Source organism: Mangifera indica, chromosome 13 (genome assembly GCF_011075055.1).
Source record: "Mangifera indica cultivar Alphonso chromosome 13, CATAS_Mindica_2.1, whole genome shotgun sequence".
In the NCBI taxonomy this organism is placed as follows: Eukaryota; Viridiplantae; Streptophyta; class Magnoliopsida; order Sapindales; family Anacardiaceae; genus Mangifera; species Mangifera indica.
Window position 1 is genome coordinate 5,311,616 of NC_058149.1, and position 19,443 is coordinate 5,331,058.

Genomic DNA, 19,443 nt, shown 5'->3' on the forward strand with positions numbered 1-19,443 from the left:
AGAGGTTCTTAGCCTCATCCCTTTATCTTTTCTTTACTCTACTTCAAATACACGGGTGTATGTCTATTAACACATGGGGTGGGGGGGGAGGGGTGGGGGAGGGTTAGTCCCTTTATTCATTTGCACATAGCCTTTTCCTTTTGGCCTCTCCCTATGTGGTATTTTTCTTATACACGTAGGGGTGTGTTCCTGGGCACATGGGCATATGCCCCATTCATATATTTATTTCACTTTATTTTTTAAAATTCATCTTAATTATGCCACTTTGTAAGGGTATTTCAGTTATTTCATCTTCACAGGTCATGGTAAGACTATATATGTGAAATCCACTTGTCCTAATTGACCGTTTACCAATCAATGACACTTGATGATTATTATAATACTAGAAAAATAGGCCTAAATCTAGAATTTGAGTACACAGGTGTGTCCCGTACCATACTATCGTGAGTCGAATCCTAGAATTTAGAAACAATAACCTAATTTCACATCGTGATCTAAATGCAATGTCTTCTAATAGCAACTATTCAAGCTTTGGCACAAAACCAGACATAATCATCTTCTCATGCTAACAAAACATCCACATATTTCAACATGTGTCTATAAAATAATTCGTCCAAATATCAATCTACCAAAATTATTTATATAATTCAATTTCAATGCATAATCTCATATCAAGTCATTTAACAATCTCCTCAGTATCATTCTATAGATATTTTAATCACTATAACATAGTCATCAAAGGATCATCATAGTATGAATATTCACAAACATAGCCAAATAGCCTATGTCCATTAAATCAAGTTTGAAAACAACATACAACTTTTGATCATCTCAATCATATCTCATCATCATGATAGTATACTTTGGCAAGGAAAACAGTCCTCAAACATTAGGATTATACATACATGAATCATCAGCTAAGGAGAGAAGCAATACTCCTTACCTCAACTATGCAAAAGTTGGAATGCACAAATAGACACCTTTCTCTCTAGATTTTCTCTCACCACACTGCCAAAAAACAATCATTAGGACTGTTGCATAGAAGCAAGATGATCAGACTCTCTCTCACTCTTTTTTTTTGGGAATTTTGTGTGTTTAGAGATTATAAATAGTAATCCCTAAAACACAATAACGTTTATTTTACAAAACTAGAAACATGTAACGCCACACATGGCATATACTACTCGTACACGGTCGTGTACCACAATTTAAATTTTATATAGAATCTCCTTATCTAGCTAACATTACATCGACACATGGGCATGACCTTTCCATATACAATCGTGTGTCATTGAAAATTCATGCTTTGACTTTCAATTCACACTAACTCATACAAACATTAGATAAACTCATTTATGAAGACTATTTTGCCCTTGAGACGTACCTATTGGTATTACAGATATAAATTATTTTCATTGCTTGGGGAAAAAGCACATTGCATCATAATGCCCTAATAAATGCATAATGATTTTGAGAGATAATGGTTATATTGAAATCGAGGGTGAATCTGATGACGAGTCTATGCCACCATTAAAGGATGATGATAATGATGATGTGGAATACCCTATTGTTTAAGAGCTACTTATAGCAAGGCATGTTTTAAATGTGCAAGTGAAAGATGAGAATGAAGTGTAACACGACAACACATTTCACATGAGGTGTCATATCAAAGATAAAGTATGTAGTGTGATTATTAATGGTGGTAGTTGTACTAATATTGCTAGCACCAAGTTAGTGGAGAAATTGAGCTTACTTACATTAAAACATCCTAGACCATACAAGTTTCAATGGTTAAATGATTGGGGAGAGGCTTAGGTAACAAAACAAGTGTTAGTTCTTTCATTATTAGTAAGTACGAAGATGAATTGTTATGTGATGTTGTTGGTCCCTTGCTTTTAAGGCATCCATGGCAATATGACAAGAAAGTAGTGCATGATGGATATAAGAATATATACTCTTTTACCATGGATATGTGTTAGTTCACTTTTGTGCTTTAACACCTAGACACATTTATGAGGATCAAATCAGGATAAGAGAGAGTGAGCAAAAAAATGAGAATTTTGAAACAAAAGAGGTTGAGAAAAATAAAGCAGATTATAAGGGAAAAGGTGATAAAAATGTTAGTGTATGCCCTAAGAACCATTCATGTTATCGGTTTCATGACATTTTATCTTATATGTACACTTGTTATAACTTATTAATAAAAGAAGTAGTCATTTTATTCATATACATAAGCTATTTCCTTTAATATGCGATAATATAAAATATGCATGTGAACTGTCCGAATGACTTACTTAATATATAAACTAAATCATCAAATTATTCCCTACAGAAGTGATATAACTTGGCAATTAATCACATAGTAGACATACAAAATATCTTTATTGAATACCATGAGATAACATTAATGTAGGTGACGATGATTGTCATATTATTAGGGTGTTAGTATGAATCAATAGTTAGAGAACCATTTTTTGAACATGACCAATAATGATAAGTCACATGGTCATTAAATTGTAATCAATGACTTATCATATAATTGTACTAGTATACAAAGTAACTCTTTGACTTGAGACATTATGGTTGAATCCAATACGAATGCTCGTGTTCATATAGTGTATGAATATAGGGTTAACCATATTCCGTACGAGAAACCATATTGGTTATGTTCTATTTGTAGACGAAGATGAATTATTATCAAGATGGGATCATTGACTCAAAAAGTATTGAATTTTGAATATTCGTTGATTTAACCTAGATCTAAGTTTCAAAGAAAATGTTGATAAATATAGAAAATTAAAATCTTTGGCTAGAGTATAATGAAACTCATACGAATTATGTTCGTAATGACATGTTCCAAACATTTCAATCGATAATTCATACAGAATTGAAATTTGGACTTTAAAGATCCATGAGTCTGAAATTGGTTTGGATTAGACAATGGAAAACAAGAATTGAGATATTAGGCTCGGTGGAGTATTTTTTTTCATCATTGTCTAGGGCTATGACACATTGTTAAATGTTTATCATAGTCGTTGAGTTCTTGGATACACTTTTGGATCATTCAAAAGAGACTTACAACTACACCATGATGAACCTAAAAGGTCACATCAATAAACTAAGCTTTCAAGAGGGAGAATTAATTATACGGGGTTGGCTAGCACCTTCCGAAGGATAATGAAAATCATATAAAATGTTATATGGGTGCAAAGATAACATTTTAAAAGTTAAAGTATTAATAAGAAAGAATTAAGGTGGTTAAAGTATATAATGGATATACATGCATGGAAATACTTTAAATTATTAATTTAATGAGCCAAAATAGAATTTTAAAATTGCATAATGGGCCACCATTATATAAAGTGGGTTTTAATTCATTTTGAACTAACATAAGCATTTCACAGTTTTCTTTCTCTCACAAACAAACTAAAACCTCTCCCCTCCTCTAAAGCTCTCAACCAAGGGGACATTTTGCTTTAGAGGTTATTTCATTTGAGAAGTTTTGCCCATCATCCTATATCCTTATAAAAAGCAAAGAAGTAAGTAACCTTGTTTTATCCTTCTCTTATTTGCAACTACATGTTTTGGTTTTTGTCTTAAGCTATATGCATGGCATTTTTTGCTTCTTCTTCATCATCTACATCTTTCAAAAAAACTTAAGTGTGTGCAAAAGAAAAATGGGCAAGTCGAGTGTACGAGAGAAAATGAGGAAAAGAGAATGAATGTTTATGCAAAAGATAATGATATAAAAGTTGTTTTCTTAGCCAAGTGACAAGTGTATATACTTTTGTATAAAGATGCCTATTTTTCTAACTTTAACCTTGATGTTTATTTGCTAGTGTTGTTACAAATCTTTTCTAGGATTTTAAGGATGTGTTCCCCAAGAAGATACTTGATGGATTGCCATTAAAGATGGGAATAGAGCATCAAATTGATTTCATACCCAAAGTTATTATTTTAAATAAACCTACTTAGATAAGCAATCTCAAGAAGACCAAATAGCTTTAATAACAAGTTAATAAAGGAAGAGCATAAGTCCATGTGTAGTTTTAGTATTACTTGTGCCTAAGAAGGATAGGACATGGCAGATGTGCATTAATGGTTGCACTATCAATAAAATCACTAAACAATGACCACATATAAAATCAAAGATCTTTAAAAGAGTTATTAGTTAGAAAGACACATGGGGGTAATTTAATGGGACATTTTGGTGTTAGAAAGACTTTAGATTTGTTAGATGAGCATTTCTTTTAGCCACATATGAAGAAAGATGTTGAGAAAATTTGTGAGAAGTGCATAACATGTCAACAGTCTAAGTCTAAAGATTTACCCCATGGTTTGTACATGTCTTTATCCATACCTACTGAACCATGGACTGATATTTCCATGGATTTTGTATTGGATTTACCCATGTCCAAAAAGAACCAAGACTTTGTGTTTTTTGTGGTTAACAGGTTTTCAAAGATGGCCGATTTCATACCATGTCACAAAAATGATGATGTAACAAACATTGTTGATTTATTTATTCTTCAAGGAGGTTGTGCAACTTCATGGAATGCCAAGGACAATAGTTTCATATCAAGTTGTGAAGTTTTCAAGCTACTTTTGGAAAACTTTATGGGAAAAGTTAGGAAGGAACTAAACTCTTATTTTCTACTATTAGTCATCCACAAACTAATAGGTAAACAGAAGTGGTTAATATGATTTTAACTACCTTGTTGTGTTGTATAATCCCAAAGAACTTGAAGAGTTAGAGGGAGTGTTTGCCACATGTGGAGTTTGCTTATAATAGAAATGTACATTCAGCAACAAATTCCTCTCTATTTGAGGTAATTTATGGATTTAATCTATTGACTCCATTGGATTTGATACCACTACTTATTAAGGAACAAACAAATATGGATAGAAAAAATAAGGCTGAATTTGTTAAATAGCTCCATGAGAAGGTTAGGCAACACATAGAAAAGAAAATTGAGCAATATGCAACTCAAGTTAATAAAGGGCGTAAGAAAGTGGTATTTGAATTAGATGATTGGGTTTGGGTGCATATGCACAAGGAAAGGTTTCCAATGCAAAGGAAATCTAAGTTACAACTATGAAGAGATGGTCCATTCCGAGTGATTTCATGAATCAATGATAATGACTACAAGATAGATTTGTCCGGTAAGTATAAAGTTAGTGTTACATTTAATGCTCTAATCTTTCTCTTTTTGATGTAGGTGATGATTTGAGGACAAAACCATTTTGAGGAGAGGTGTAATGACGAAAATCAAGGTAGCAATCATCAAGAAAGATAAAACAGCTCCAAAGATCTTTTGTGCATCAATGGTAGAGCCAAAACTAAAAGGATGAAAGAAACACTAATTGGGCTAATCAAGGATATTTGACCAAGTGTCATGCACAACATGATTTGGGCAGCTTAGAGGAGTTACAAAGGCTTAAAAACACCATTCAAGTCCAAGAGGATCAAGATTGAGGGAAATTAGGCCAAAACACAAGGGGGATGCACGATTTGGGCCTAATTTGGTATAAGTCATGCAATTGAAGGCAACACTTATTATCTCCATATGGGGGCTACATTTTGGGCCTTAAATTATACTTAAATCATGCTTAATTATGCTTAATTTTTATTTATTTTAGCTTATGTTTGTTTTTGGCTAAAACCATATTTTAACTTAAGCCTATTTGTTTGATTTAGGGTTTTTCTTAAGATTAGTTTTATCCTAATTGGTTTAGGATTATTTTCATATATAAGGGTTGTGTAACCCTAAACTACAGTAGCTGGCTTTGACTATTGAATGAAAAAAAAAACTTTTTTCTTTCTTCTTTTATGAACTTTGTGATCTTATCAAACTAAAGCTTGTGGCACTCAAACTTGACTTATCTCCCATCTTCTCAAGTTGTTATTAAGAGTGGCGTCTTATAACTTTGGTTTGTGATTGGCCATAATCATTGGGTCAAAGTTTTTTTAATAAATTTATTTTAATATTTCTTGGGATTGTGATTTTAAATATTAACTATGGCTATTAAATTGGTATATAGGGTTCACATCAAAGTGGAAGAAGAAGATGAAAGAGACAATAATGGGAAAATAAGTTGGAGAAAAAAGAGAAAAATTAATATTGACATTTGTTTAGAAGAAATATGTAAAAGAAACGAGGAAGAATGGGAAGAGAGATATTACAATTTATTGAAAGGAAACGAGTCAAAAAATAAGAGGAATAAACATTAACAAGTAAATGAGAAAAATCCCAAGGGTTAATAAAACTGATGGAATATTAAAGCTTCCAAGGTGAAAAGGGAATTCACGATGTAGTAGTTGTGGATCCTAAGGGCTTATACGATGTAGTAGTTGTGGATCTGGTCATTGTACATTGAGTTTATCCGTTTAACAAATACAGGCAAAAAAAAGTGAGAAAAGGGAATTCACTAACAAGATAACATTTTTAGCAAAGGTGAATGTGTAAATATGTGGATTAGAAATATTATACAATTTTTGGTTTTAAGTTTGTCTTAAAATAATTTTTTTTCATATAATCGAATTCATTAACAAAACTAGATGATAGATGTGAAATTGAATTTTTCAAACTTTAAGCATAGACATTGTTATTTCTCAAAATCTCGGGTGGAAATAATCATCGGGCCTTAGTATTTCACTATATTAAAATTATGTTACTTTTCAACATTATGAAGTAATATTCCAATTTTTTCATTGTTTAAGACTTTCTAAAATCATACAATTTGAGTGAGTTCACTCTAAAGAATCTAATACCAAGACAAAAGTAGACAAATTAAAGCACAAACTTCCCATAATTTATATCTCAAAAATTAATGATGGCCATTTCTGTAATATTTGACTAGAATAATTGAAATAAAAAAACTAAAATTGAAATATTTTTGACAGTCCTAATGAGGCCATGGGCCTCTAGGGTTTCATAACTCTGCTTCCAGGCTAATTGTCACTTTCTCAAAGAAGCTTCCTGCCCTTGCAACTTTTATCATCCACTCTTTGTTTCACTTTTTTTTTTTTTTTTTTTATGAATAATCTGATGAAATAATAATTTTTCACCTATTAAATTATAAAATCTATTTACCCTCTTATCATCCACTCATCTTCATTTATAAAAGCGTTTGTTTTCATTATAAATACAAATTTGTCTTTTTAGTAAAATTATTAATCTATTCTTATTATTTATTTAAATTACAAAAATTTTAAACTAAATTTAAATTTAAATTTAAATTATATTATTTTTAATTATTTTTTACGTTATGGGTTTTTGGTAACACCTTGTCGCCAACTACCTATCAAACTTTGTCCATATCGAACCATATTGTCCTTTCATTACTCTCACTAAACATAAACGTTAGCTTCTTATCACATCGTCTTCACTCACAACACTAAACCCAAATGCTAGGTCTTGCCACAACTTCCTTTCCCCACTACCCCATCCGAGAAGCCTTAAGTTGTCAACCACACCTCTCTTTCCTTACCAGCAACCATCATTCAATATCTATCAACTCATCATGCTTACATATCCTAACAACTATTATCTCCAATGCCATTGCAAAATCAAACAATCAACCAAATCACCACCTTCAAATCCAACACACTTAATTCCCATCTCTATCAACACTTATTTGCAATCAAATTTGTGATGTGAGTGATTCTATTTTTAAATTTTGTATATTTTTAAAACATACTACTCTTAATATAATCAATGATTCTTTTTTAATTTATACATTTAAAAGATGTATATGTCGAACCCTTGGTTATTTTCTTGCAATACTCAATTAAAAGTTTCAAAATTACTTTTTTATAACAATATTATTATTATCTTTACTCCTACTTTTTGCCTTATTCATACTCTCATAAACCATACAATCCTCTCCAAGGCTCATTAACCGTGAACCTTTGGATCCTTTTTAAGGATTAGGATGATGTTCCAAAAGCCTACCAGCCAATTGTCATCCCTAAATAGGGTTCCCTCATTCAATTCCATTTAGGGGTGGATAGAAGTTGAGCCAACTTAGAGTTTAGCTTAAACAAGCTGAATACGAATTAGGTTAACTCCAACTCAAGTCAAACAAGCCACTTAAAGTCATTAACAAATTAATCTTCTCTAATAACTTTCATCTTCTTTGGTGGTTTTCAATTTCTACGATGACTTTTTTCTTCTTTACAAATCTTCTTCTTCATCTCTGGCAATCGTGCTTTTCCTTTTTTTTTTTTTTTTCTTTCTAGTAAGTATATTATAAACAACGAAGCAGAAGCAAGTAAACAACCTAGGCTTAGCTTTAAGAAAACAACTTCAAACTAGCAAAATCTATACAATAAAAGTCCATATCCAAGTGATAAAATGATATACCTCTTCCCATAAGACAAGCCCCTAAGTGAAAAGATTACAACATTGAGCACTGCCTTGCTTTTTCTTCTCTGACACTTTGAACAACTCTCTACTAACTCAACTTAAATTTTTTGAATTCAACACAAACTCAAATAAACTTGACAAAATGGATGAGCTACCTACAAGTACTCGCTTAAAAAAGGGCGCTTGTGTTTCAAGCTTTTGAACTCGTACCTATATAATGCTCGTTTTTTATGGGTGGGCTGAGTATGTCATGGGTTACTCATAATATAAAACCAACTATAAATAACATTTACATTGCACTAATTTCTTTTTGGCCGAAGAAGTATTTCTCAACCAGGTTTTAATGTTAAGATAAATCACACCTACGAGGTTTGAAAAGCCTAAAGTTCTATCCAGAACTTAACTTCGGTTAAAATTTTTTATGAGAGACAATGATAAAATCAGCATTTTATTAATAATATTATAAAATTATAAAATTCAACATTCCCCCCCTAAAAATTTTTAAAACTAACAACTTCACTTGTACCTAAAGTTTTCTAACTTTAAAAAATAACATTTTCTTCTCCCCCAAACTTATGGTTTATATTTTTTTCCCTTTTCGACAGCTATCTCTGGCCACCGACGACAATGCTTTTGCCTGAGGCACATTGACCAAAGCATCTTCATCTCTCACCCTTTATAATGCGCAACGAAGACAAATCTTTGTTAATTTCAGACAAATTGATGAAAACTTCTGGAATCAACGAAGAGGTATCTTTGTCATGCATCGAAGACGGTGAGAGATAAAGATGCATTGGTTGATGTGTCTGGAGAGGGGAAGAATATAAACCCTAGATTTGAAGGAAAAATGTTACTTTTCAAAGTTAAAAAACTTTAAGTCAAAGTAAAGTTTTTAGTTTTTAAAACTTTGAAAGGGAAAATGTTGAATTTTATAATTTTTTAGTATTATTGGTAAAATAACATTATTTTACCTTTCTTTCTAAAAAAAAATTTTAACACAAGTTATAAGTAGAATTTTGGGTTTTTCAAACCCTATAAGTCTGTGTATTTGTCTTAACACTAAAACTTAGATAAAAAAATAGTCCTTTAACCTTTCTTTTTATAGTGAGATGCTCGAAACCATAATATAAAAGTTTTGAAAGCTTAAAAACACGTTTTCCTATATTTGGACTCAGTAAAACGTCTATTTGGGTGTTAATCAAACAAGTCATGTTGAAAATTGGCCATCCTTTTGTAATATTTTCCCTTATCGAGGTACGTATTAAAATTATTCATTTGCATTTCATCATTCAACCTAAAATTATGCTGACTTTTAATCAAACTGCAGGAGCTTTGTGATGGCATTTTGTTGTCCTTTAGGTTTTAGTTAAAATTTGTTTAATTTCGTCTTGGAGTTTTTTTGAATAACTAAAAAAAGAAATATTAAACTTAACAAATTAATAATTATAGGTTCCTTGTATGTTTGGGTTTTCAAAATTATTACCCATATATCTCAACCCATTTTCGATACATACCCATTTCCCTAGCACCTATTTTGCCCCAAACAACATTTAATTTAACCCGCCCCTTTGCCATATCTAAAACCTAAATCAAACCCTATTTAAACTTAATTCGAATCCACCTCTAATCCCATTAATTCTCCATCTAATAGAAAACTTATTTATCATATTTATGCATCAAATATCAAATGATTTTTATTAAGAATTAAATTTAGGGAGATTTAATCTAACACAAATAGAACCTCCTATAAAGGAGATTTCTATAATTCCATTGGAATCTCTATAGAAGTCTTGGCAACCTGCAGTGAAACTTTAAAAAAATTCCTAAGCCCAAAGAATGAAAAATTCTTTTCAAAACCCATAAAATCAACCACAATAATAATGAGTCATATGATATTAAAATGAGTGATATATATAAACAAATCTTATTAAGTTATTCATACAACCTAATATAACATCAATTGATTAAAGGAAAAGAAAATATAAACAATCACATAATCCAATCACACAATGCCAACTATACAAATAAATTAGTAAAATTTGTTAGTACAAATAGTTTTATTCATAATAAATAACATTTGACAACACACTGGCAGCAAGTAGACATAAATAAAAAGATTCGATGTGTTACAATGATACTATAAAGGTGCACATTTTTTTAACATTTTCTAGTTGGTTTAAATTACAAATGCTGAATGAATGCAAAGGAGTGAGCATAACAAGAAATTAAGCCCCTAAAATATATAAGTAGCCTAAGCTTTTTCTAACAAATACAACTAACCTACCAACAAAAGTATTGTCCAAATACCTTGTGAGCAGAGAGAGAAGCGATGCTGATGGGCAGTTAGAGTTTCACACAAACCATACAAAAACATGAACATGGTTTTCATCGATTCACTCGTGGAATAAGTGTTTTCATCTCCCACCCAAAAAAACCTTGCACAAGATATCCATTACAAAAGTCGCTCTGTCAATAAATTTTCAGTAACTGACCGTCATGGTGTGGTGTTCAAGTTCGACCTCCACTTGTGTCACGGCTATGATAGTTTGTGGTTCATGAGTCTGTCATTCCTTAGCAGCAGCTGTTCGATTTCTTTTGTTGGTATAATCTCAGATGATGGAAGAACTCACTAATGATAGCTCATGGAGCTCACTTAACATCCACTCTTCTCCTGTTTGGCCACCTAGGGCTATAGCTCTTGTGCCACCTACTACACATGTACTGTGTCCCCATGCAAATCTTGGAGGTCGTCCGGGTACATTCAGTACTCTCCATGTAGGCTTTTCATCAGTAGGGTCCAGAAGATAAATCTGGGTCGCAGAGTGAAGACCAGCTACTGATCCACCGAAGATAAGAACTCTCCCACCCGGGAGGCTCACAGCCACATGGTCAAGTCTAGGAGGAGGAGCTACTCCGCCTGGGTTTCCAGCACCAGGCATTCCACTTCCAGTTACAGATCTCCAACAAGGTTCCTCCTCACTAAGATCCATTGTGAAGACATCGCTAGAACGAAAACGCAGATGACCACTCTTAGCTAAACCCCCAAACATCAATATTTTCCTGCCACCATAAACTGATAATGTATGGCCCAACCGAGAAGGGGGAGTCCAGGCTGCAGGTATCTCTCTCCAAACAGGTTTCTCCATTGACAGATCAAGAAGAAATGTGTCACTTAAAAGTACTCCAGAGTCTGCACAACCACCAGAAACTATCAATTTGGTACCATCAAGAGTGCAGGAGCTGTGCCATGATCTTGGAAGAGGCGGAGCCAATCCGGAGATTTCACGCCAGGTGGGAGGCTTGGCATCCAAATCCAAAACAAAAACATCGTTGAGTAAGCCTTGCCTACCACAGCCACCAAATACTACCAAATTAGACCCATTTACACATGAAAGAGTATGACCCCAACGACCAGGAGGAGGAGAGCTCACTTGGACATGCTGCCATTCCGGTTTACTAGAATTCAGGTCCAATACAAAGGTGTCATTCATTGGTTGCATATTAACCCCTTCTCCACCAAAAAGAACCACCCGATTCCCAACTGCACAGGCGCTAAAGTTGCACCGAGATGGTTCAACAGCACCTCCAACTGTTAGCTTCCTCCATGCTGCAGCTTCAAGAGTTGTTAACTCCCTAGCCAGGCGACCCCAGCCCAGTCTCTTTGCACCAGGCACAGTCTCTAAAACACGAGTTGTTTCACTGCCCCAGGCATTCTGGCAGACCATTCTCCAAAGGTCCTCATTTTTCGTCAGCTCATAAAGTCGCCTACAGACAGAACCAACTGATGCAATATCTCTAGGAGTCAACCACGATAATATCTTAAGACACAGCACCTCATCGCTCAACTGCAGTATCCCACAAACTCCACGAGAAACATTTCTGTCTCCCACTGGTTCAGGATGCAAATTGGAAAAAGCAGAACGGAACCGGTCAGATGCTTTTCCAGACTCCTTCAGTGAATATCCAGGCACTGGACCCAAATCAACATTTGCTTCTGTAAAGAACTGGATTCCAATAACATGAGTTATTGTGTCATCATCTTCATATATAGGAGTCAGCCGCAATCTGTTCATCAGTGGAGATCCATCTTTCCGAAAGTTCAGCAATTCACCTTGGAATTCAATACCCTCCTCAAGGCATCTCCTAATTTCTGAAACAACTGTTGAATCAACTAATGGATGTCTTCTCTTAGCAAATGGACCTCTGCATTGCAAGAAACGGCTGTAATCCAACGAAACCAGAGCAAAGATAAAATACAGTCAGTATCTAATAGTATAATGAACAAATTAGACATCATCATGATCATAGAGTAATTAACAGTAAAGAATAAAAAAGAGAAAAGCAAAAGCAAAATTACCGATGCCATAGGATTGGAACAAACCATATATCATCATAGAAGGTATTGAATGGACTGACAGCAAGACATTTATGCATAATAACAGCATAAAGACAAGAGTTCAAATCATATGTTGCAAAAAATGAGGCCATTTGAGCAGTTAACAAGTCAAATGTAATTTAAGGACTTCTCAAGTCAATATGAACACAAGCACATGTGCATCCAGACTTATGATATGCTTTGTACCTTGATCCAAAAAATTAGAGAAATCAAATACAACACTTGTTCATTGATAGAAAGTAAGAAGGGTACATGTCATAGCATAAAAGTAAATTAGGAGAGATGAAAATAAGAAATAGAGACAGCAAGAGAGAAATTCGAGTGCAATGATAGAAGAGGAAAAATATGCGAAAAAGTAACTTAATATCCATTAAAAATATATGCTAAAATAAATGAAGTAAAATTAAACAAAGCTTTTTGGTTCTGAATCATTACAGTCATAAAAGGTGAACAAGAAGTCCATTCAACAAAAACTCAGCCAACAAAGAGACAGCACAGTTAATTCATGAAACCTCCCAGTTGTGGAGTAGGAAAAACAGCATCCCTTCAATTTACTTGAAATTGATGCCCATAAACACTTTATCTCATTATAAGTTTGCATACTCCATACAAGAGTCATCAAAAATCCTTCTATTCCTCACCATATAGATGACATTTCAGTCAGCATACAATTTCAAAAGCAGCAGTCTTGTTCCCCTCCTTTCCGAAACACTAACTTTATGAATGCAGAATAGCCCATAGGCATCCTTGGAATGTTGCATACCACAACCAATAAAACATTCATAAATCATTCAAGATGGCTTCAGTTCTTAGTGCTTTGAGTAAGAGAAGGGGCAGAAATTTTTGCCTTCCATGGGCATTTTAGATGGCTTCAGTTGCAACAATAAAGGCACTTTCTTAGTCTAAATCTAAGCACACTCCTAAGTGGGGTTTTAAATGACACTCTAACACATATCATAGTAGAATATTATCAATAAGAAATATTGCCTTGAGTTATAAATGGGACTCATTAACTAGAAAGAAATTACATGAGACATAAAATAGATACAATTATTACTATGGGTTCAACATTTCTGAAGCATCTTAGTGATTAGAACTCAGACAAATTTCCTGAAACCATTGAGGTTTCATAACATTTAAAAATCAAGGAGATCCATAATATATTCATTTAAGAAATTGAGATTTCACTATCATGCTTTTCCTAGTTATCTCAGGCAATTATATTAATGCTCAAAGTGTCAACTTACGCACAAAATTACTGGCCAATACAAACTGAACACATCGATTACAAACTGTTAAAAATGCTCATCAAAGAATGATGTCTAGTCAGAATACTTATAAGAGTATAGCAGAGAAAATGGTAGAAACTTAACTTTGGTTGCTTGGAGGTTTCTTCTAAAGTATGTAGGAGAGTTGGAATTGAAAAGCCTAAATGGAATGTGGTATTGTTAGGGCTCAGATTTATGTAAGGAAGAAAACAAGGAAGAGAGCAGGGGAAACAAGTGGCAGCAGCTCAGGAGGGACTCTTGGAATGCACCAGGTCAAGAGAAATGCAACAACTGGCAGTTCTGGAGGGATGCACCAAGTAGAAGAGAGTAGAGGAGCACCTACACCAGCTTCACATCAGCTCAAAGAAAGTGCGTCAACTTCCCAACAGAATGAGGGGACCACAAATATACTCAAGTCTGACATAGCAGCACGAGTGGGCATGCGAGGAAGAGGGAAACAAGCGTGATATAGCTTGGGAGAGGAAAGGAAAAAGGGCAGCAATGAATTAAGAAGAAAATGGAGTAGGGAGAGGGCCAGCCTCTCTGAAGCTGGTACAGTCTTGGTTAAGTTTCTGGGATTTGATTGTTTCTGTTGGAGTTAAATTCTGTTAATTTTGCCGGTGTTACTTGAGAATAAACATCGAGTATCTGTAAACAATTGAATTGCTATTTGGTGAAGAATTAAGCAATACAGAATCTCAGTTTCTCATTTGTTTTTGATTCAATATTACATCACTGCTGTGTTTTACAAACTTGCTGAATTCCTGTGGTTGAGATAATCTCTGGAGAAACTCAGCTTCATTGCAGAAGCTCTGGACAGTTGAGGAAATTGAAGTGGACGATTGCTCTGGGACAGTAACAGGTATTCTTTGATTGACATCAATACAATTGCTTTGAGGAAGTTATTTTTACAGCACCCTATCTAAAACAGATTATATACACACACTGGCAAAATTCAATACATCTATATCAAAATAATAGTAAAACTTGTTAACTCCAAACATCAATGAAGATACTGACAAAAGAACAAGATTTCTAGATCCACTGAACAGGAATTTCGATGTACACCTAGGTGAAGCACTAACTTAGCATGTTACCAATACCTAAGAATTTACAAATTGTGATCAATAAGTATACATAAAAAAAGTTATACCAAACCCACAAATAACCATAAGAATAAAGAGAGAATTATTTCTAGTCTCCAGTTTCAGGAAATTTTCACAAACAGTTACCTAAATATGCAGGATGTGGATGAGAACATATTATTGCAGCTGGACACACAAAAAAGTTTACAACTATCACCAATCTGCAGCTCAATTATGAAATTTCTTCATCTCTCAGTTTCCAAGGTAGAAAAAAAATTGTAAAAGCAAAGAAAAGTCGTTTTTAGCTTATTTTTTCATCCAAAAATTTGTACAGTAATCAAGTGGAGGATATGTAGAACAGTCTGTAGCTTGTATTCAGCTATAAAAGTTACACGGAAAATGATGTTAAGAAAGTTAATATTGCATCCATAAAGATCATTTATAAAAAGAGGAAAATTAACACCGAAGAGGGATTCTTTCTTTGTATATAGGGAGCCAAGGGAAACCAAACTGGTCCCTAGGAACATATTCCATTTTGTTGTGTAAAATTATTGGCTCTAAAACCAGATGCCTGCAAACATTATGCCAACAACAACAGGATTTCATACCATAACAGGCTAAGATACAAGAGCAACATATAATTCAAATTAGGCTATCTTGAAAGTTTCCAGTATGTTCATGCATGCTAGAGAACAACTGAGAATACACCCAGGCATATACATGGTTTTTAACAATGAGTTATTGGCATAATTCATAAATTCAATGAATTCAATCTAATAAACATAGGACATAGAAGCCTACCACAGAAAAATAAATAAGTTCCACCTCATTACTTTCTTCAATGTTTGGACACAAACTCAAGAAAAAATTATGAACAAAAATCTACATATTAAAGAACTTAAAGTACTGGATATGACACACAAGGTATATGTCAGAGTGGTCATATTCACATCAGTAGGGAATGAGAATTTTTCCTCAGAACATCTTAAGAAGCACTGATGAAAAATGACAATGAACAGAAGTGAAAAGGACACTTACGACTAGAAAAAGAAATAGCAGCAAAAAAACAATAAAGAGGCACCAAAATTGATAATTCTTACAAGATATATTTGCTAGCATATTCTACTTATCAGTAACTTCCCTATCCTTCAATTCCATGGACTTCACTATCCTTTGACGAAAGATTGGAGGATTCAAAATAAGCAAATAAAACAATTGAAGGATGCTAATAGTATTTCCCAATTTCTTTATCAAAATGGAAACCAGTTCAGAAAATTTTAACTAGTGTAAGTCTCAATGTTTCATCAATAAGCCTGCAAGAATGGACTGAGCCTCATAGATAGATGGCTTCTCTGCAGCCCAAAAATGATGATTAAGTTTAGTGATACAGTTCCTCCAGAATGATCCTGACTAATAAGTGTACCTCAGTAAGACAACATGATAAACTTGAACTAATTTATCCTACTTGGCTGAAATAAACAAGCCACTAAATGCTCCACCCACATACCACATGTTGCATAAAGTACATTTCAGTCTCTTCCTTCAACAGCCCTCACCCAAGCAAAAGGCTTCTTTAGCATCTACTGCATTCATACCCTTACCTTAAACATAGAACTTAATGAATCAACTCAAGATATTGGCAACATGTTGACACTATATATAGGTCTACCTCTATACCCTTCACTCTATCATTACAATAACTCTGATCAAATAAAAAATAATTTCAACTTTGAATTTGTCTACTGAAGCAATCAAACTCCTTCATCTAAAAACAGAAAATAAGTCCTTACACATCTCCAGCTTCAAAAAATTTAATTCTGAAATATATTGCCATAATTCACAGCTATGTTAAATGACTCTTACTGTTAACAGTAAGAAAACCACATGAGAGATTGCACATAGTACAACTTAAAATTGCAGCATAAGCCCACCCTTCTTGGAATTTTTAAATTAAATTATCCATTAAGTGTATGTACTGCACTCATATGCTCTTACTCCCTACCTTAAACATTGAACTTCATAGATCAAATCAAAATATCAACAACATGTTAACACCATAAATAAGTCTACTTGACCCCTCACATCATCATTACAACAACTTTGATTGATTAACATCAAATTTGTTTACTGAACCGAAGAAACCAACTCCTTCCCATCCCCAAAAGAGAAAAAAGAAGCCCTTCATAATCATATCCGGTATAGTTGTCAACATCAAATAGCTAAATGTTTCACTATAATTAGCCATGTTGAATGATTTTTAGTGTTAATGCCAATATAACCATAAGAAAGATCACACATAATAAAAGTTGAAATTTCAGCAAAACCCTTCTATTCTCGGAATTTTTTAAATCTAAATATCAACTACGAGCATCTTGAATATATCTCCTTTTACCTAAAAAATTAGAGCTACATTCCTCACAGCATCGTCAAAATTAAATCGACAGAACCTACAAGCTCAAACTCAGTTTTAGTGATCATATTATTTCTATCAACAAAAACAACCAAAATTATCTCGCAATAAAAAGAGCTTAACGGTATCTAGTTTAGACCTTAAAAAGAACCAAGTCCCCAAGTTGGCCAGATTCAATTGAACAAACTCAATCAAACAATAACCTATTTTTCTCTACATATCACAATTAACAAACTGGCAGATGGGTATTCAAAAATCAATTAAAAAAAAACACAAACTAAAAATTAAACAAAAGAAGTTCCCCCACATAACTTAACAGCAACAAAACATTAAACACCTTATAAGCAAGTAAAAAGAAAAAAAACCCCATAAGGAATTAAACAAAACACTAACCAATTTCGATCAAGAACCTCTTCGGCACGATACCCAGTAACGGTCTCAAACACGGAATTGACATAAATAATGGGGTGGTCAGGCTCAAGCGCATCAGTAACGACGATCCCACACGGCGCCGTTTGAAACAAACTGTCCACGGGAAAAGGGAGGGGCCTAGCGGGCTCATCTTCTTCGTCGTCATTAAATATGAACTCCTCCTCATCCTCATCCTCACTGTGATCGGAATTACTATCCCACTCCATGAAAGACAGCGAAAGCGGAGGAGGGTTCAACCCATTTGAGGTGGGGAAAGAGAGGCGGGGTGAAATTGAGAAAAGGAGAGAAAACTTTGGGGAGTGTAAACGTGGGGTGAGCAATGTTCGGAAGGAACTTGTTTTGGGTTAAGCTAAAGGCAAGGAAAGGACAAGAAGAGCTAGCACTGAGCGAAAGAGAGATTTTTCTAAACGTGTTTATGTTGGTGGAAAAATCTTGAATTCAGGGTTCGGTTTCGGGTTCGGGTTCCCTTTTTGTTTCGGGTTTTGGATCAGGGTTTTCAGCTTAGTGCCCACGCCACGTTTTCGGGATGCAATAATAATAATAGATCATGCTAAAATGAATCTAGCGTACAGTGACGGGATAAAGTATTATTTTTAACTGGATGTTTAGTTTGAGTAATGTTTTATTATTAAAATAAAGAGATTATCTGAAAGATAAATTACTGAGAAGATTTTGGATATAAATTATTACTATATTTAATAAAATTTGACAAAAATAAATGATACAAATAATTAATATATTTAGTTAACGGTAATAAAAGAATACTAATAAATTATTTTACTTAAATATCTTTGAATATAATTATTTTTATGTTATTTATTATATTAATTAAAAATAAATTTATTTTTATCTTAAAAATTAATAAATAATAATATAATTATAATAAAATCAAGATTATCTTGGTAATCGTCTAATACTTAAGGTAAATATGGTAATCAGATTATCACATATATTATCTGTTACATCAACATTGGTAATAAAATATTACTGTAATATTTTATTACTAACAAATCAAACAAAGTAATGTAAGTAATAAAAGATAGATTACTAAAGTAATCTTTAAAACACCTCAATCAAACGGCCCCTTAGAGGAGAAGAATATTTACATGGAGCGTGGTTGCAAGCCAAAGCCAAATTCAAACATCATACCATTCAAGTTTAGTTTAACTTGAAAAATAGAATTAAATTTGACTTAAGTTTATCAAATCAAAATTAAAGATAATTTAAATTTATAATACAGATTCGTAATTCAAGTTTATAGCATATTAAAAAATAGTATCATTTTACCCGATAATAAAAAAAAAACAATATCGTTTTACTCAATAATAAAAAAATAATATTATTTTAATAATTATTTGATATGATTTGAATTAAATTATAAGTCGAATCAAATTAAACTCTCTCTAACTCAAATTTTATTCAATTTTAGAAATGAGTTGACCCTACTAATTCAAACTTAACTTGAATTTGAACTAAATAAATT

General features: G+C 33.3%; 1 protein-coding gene across 1 annotated transcript; it reads right to left on the reverse strand.

The window, feature by feature from the left end:
* Positions 1-10,363: 10,363 nt before the first annotated feature.
* On the reverse strand, positions 10,364-18,354 carry LOC123194734 (adagio protein 1-like). The gene is made up of 2 exons (XM_044608108.1): positions 17,922-18,354; positions 10,364-12,590 (listed from the first exon to the last, which is right to left on the reverse strand). Exons 1-2 carry the CDS (start codon positions 18,164-18,166, stop codon positions 10,979-10,981), a joined length of 1,857 nt encoding a protein of 618 aa, XP_044464043.1. The 5' UTR covers positions 18,167-18,354; the 3' UTR covers positions 10,364-10,978.
* Between the last annotated feature and the right edge of the window lie 1,089 nt (positions 18,355-19,443).

Excerpts from the sequence above, each read along its gene's own strand:
- LOC123194734 (XM_044608108.1), bottom strand. The coding sequence starts at position 18,166 with ATGGAGTGGGATAGTAATTCCGATCACAGTGAGGATGAGGATGAGGAG. Across the intron at positions 12,591-17,921 it reads GAGGTTCTTGATCGAAATTG|CCGTTTCTTGCAATGCAGAG; the intron begins GTTAGTGTTTTG and ends GTTGGATTACAG.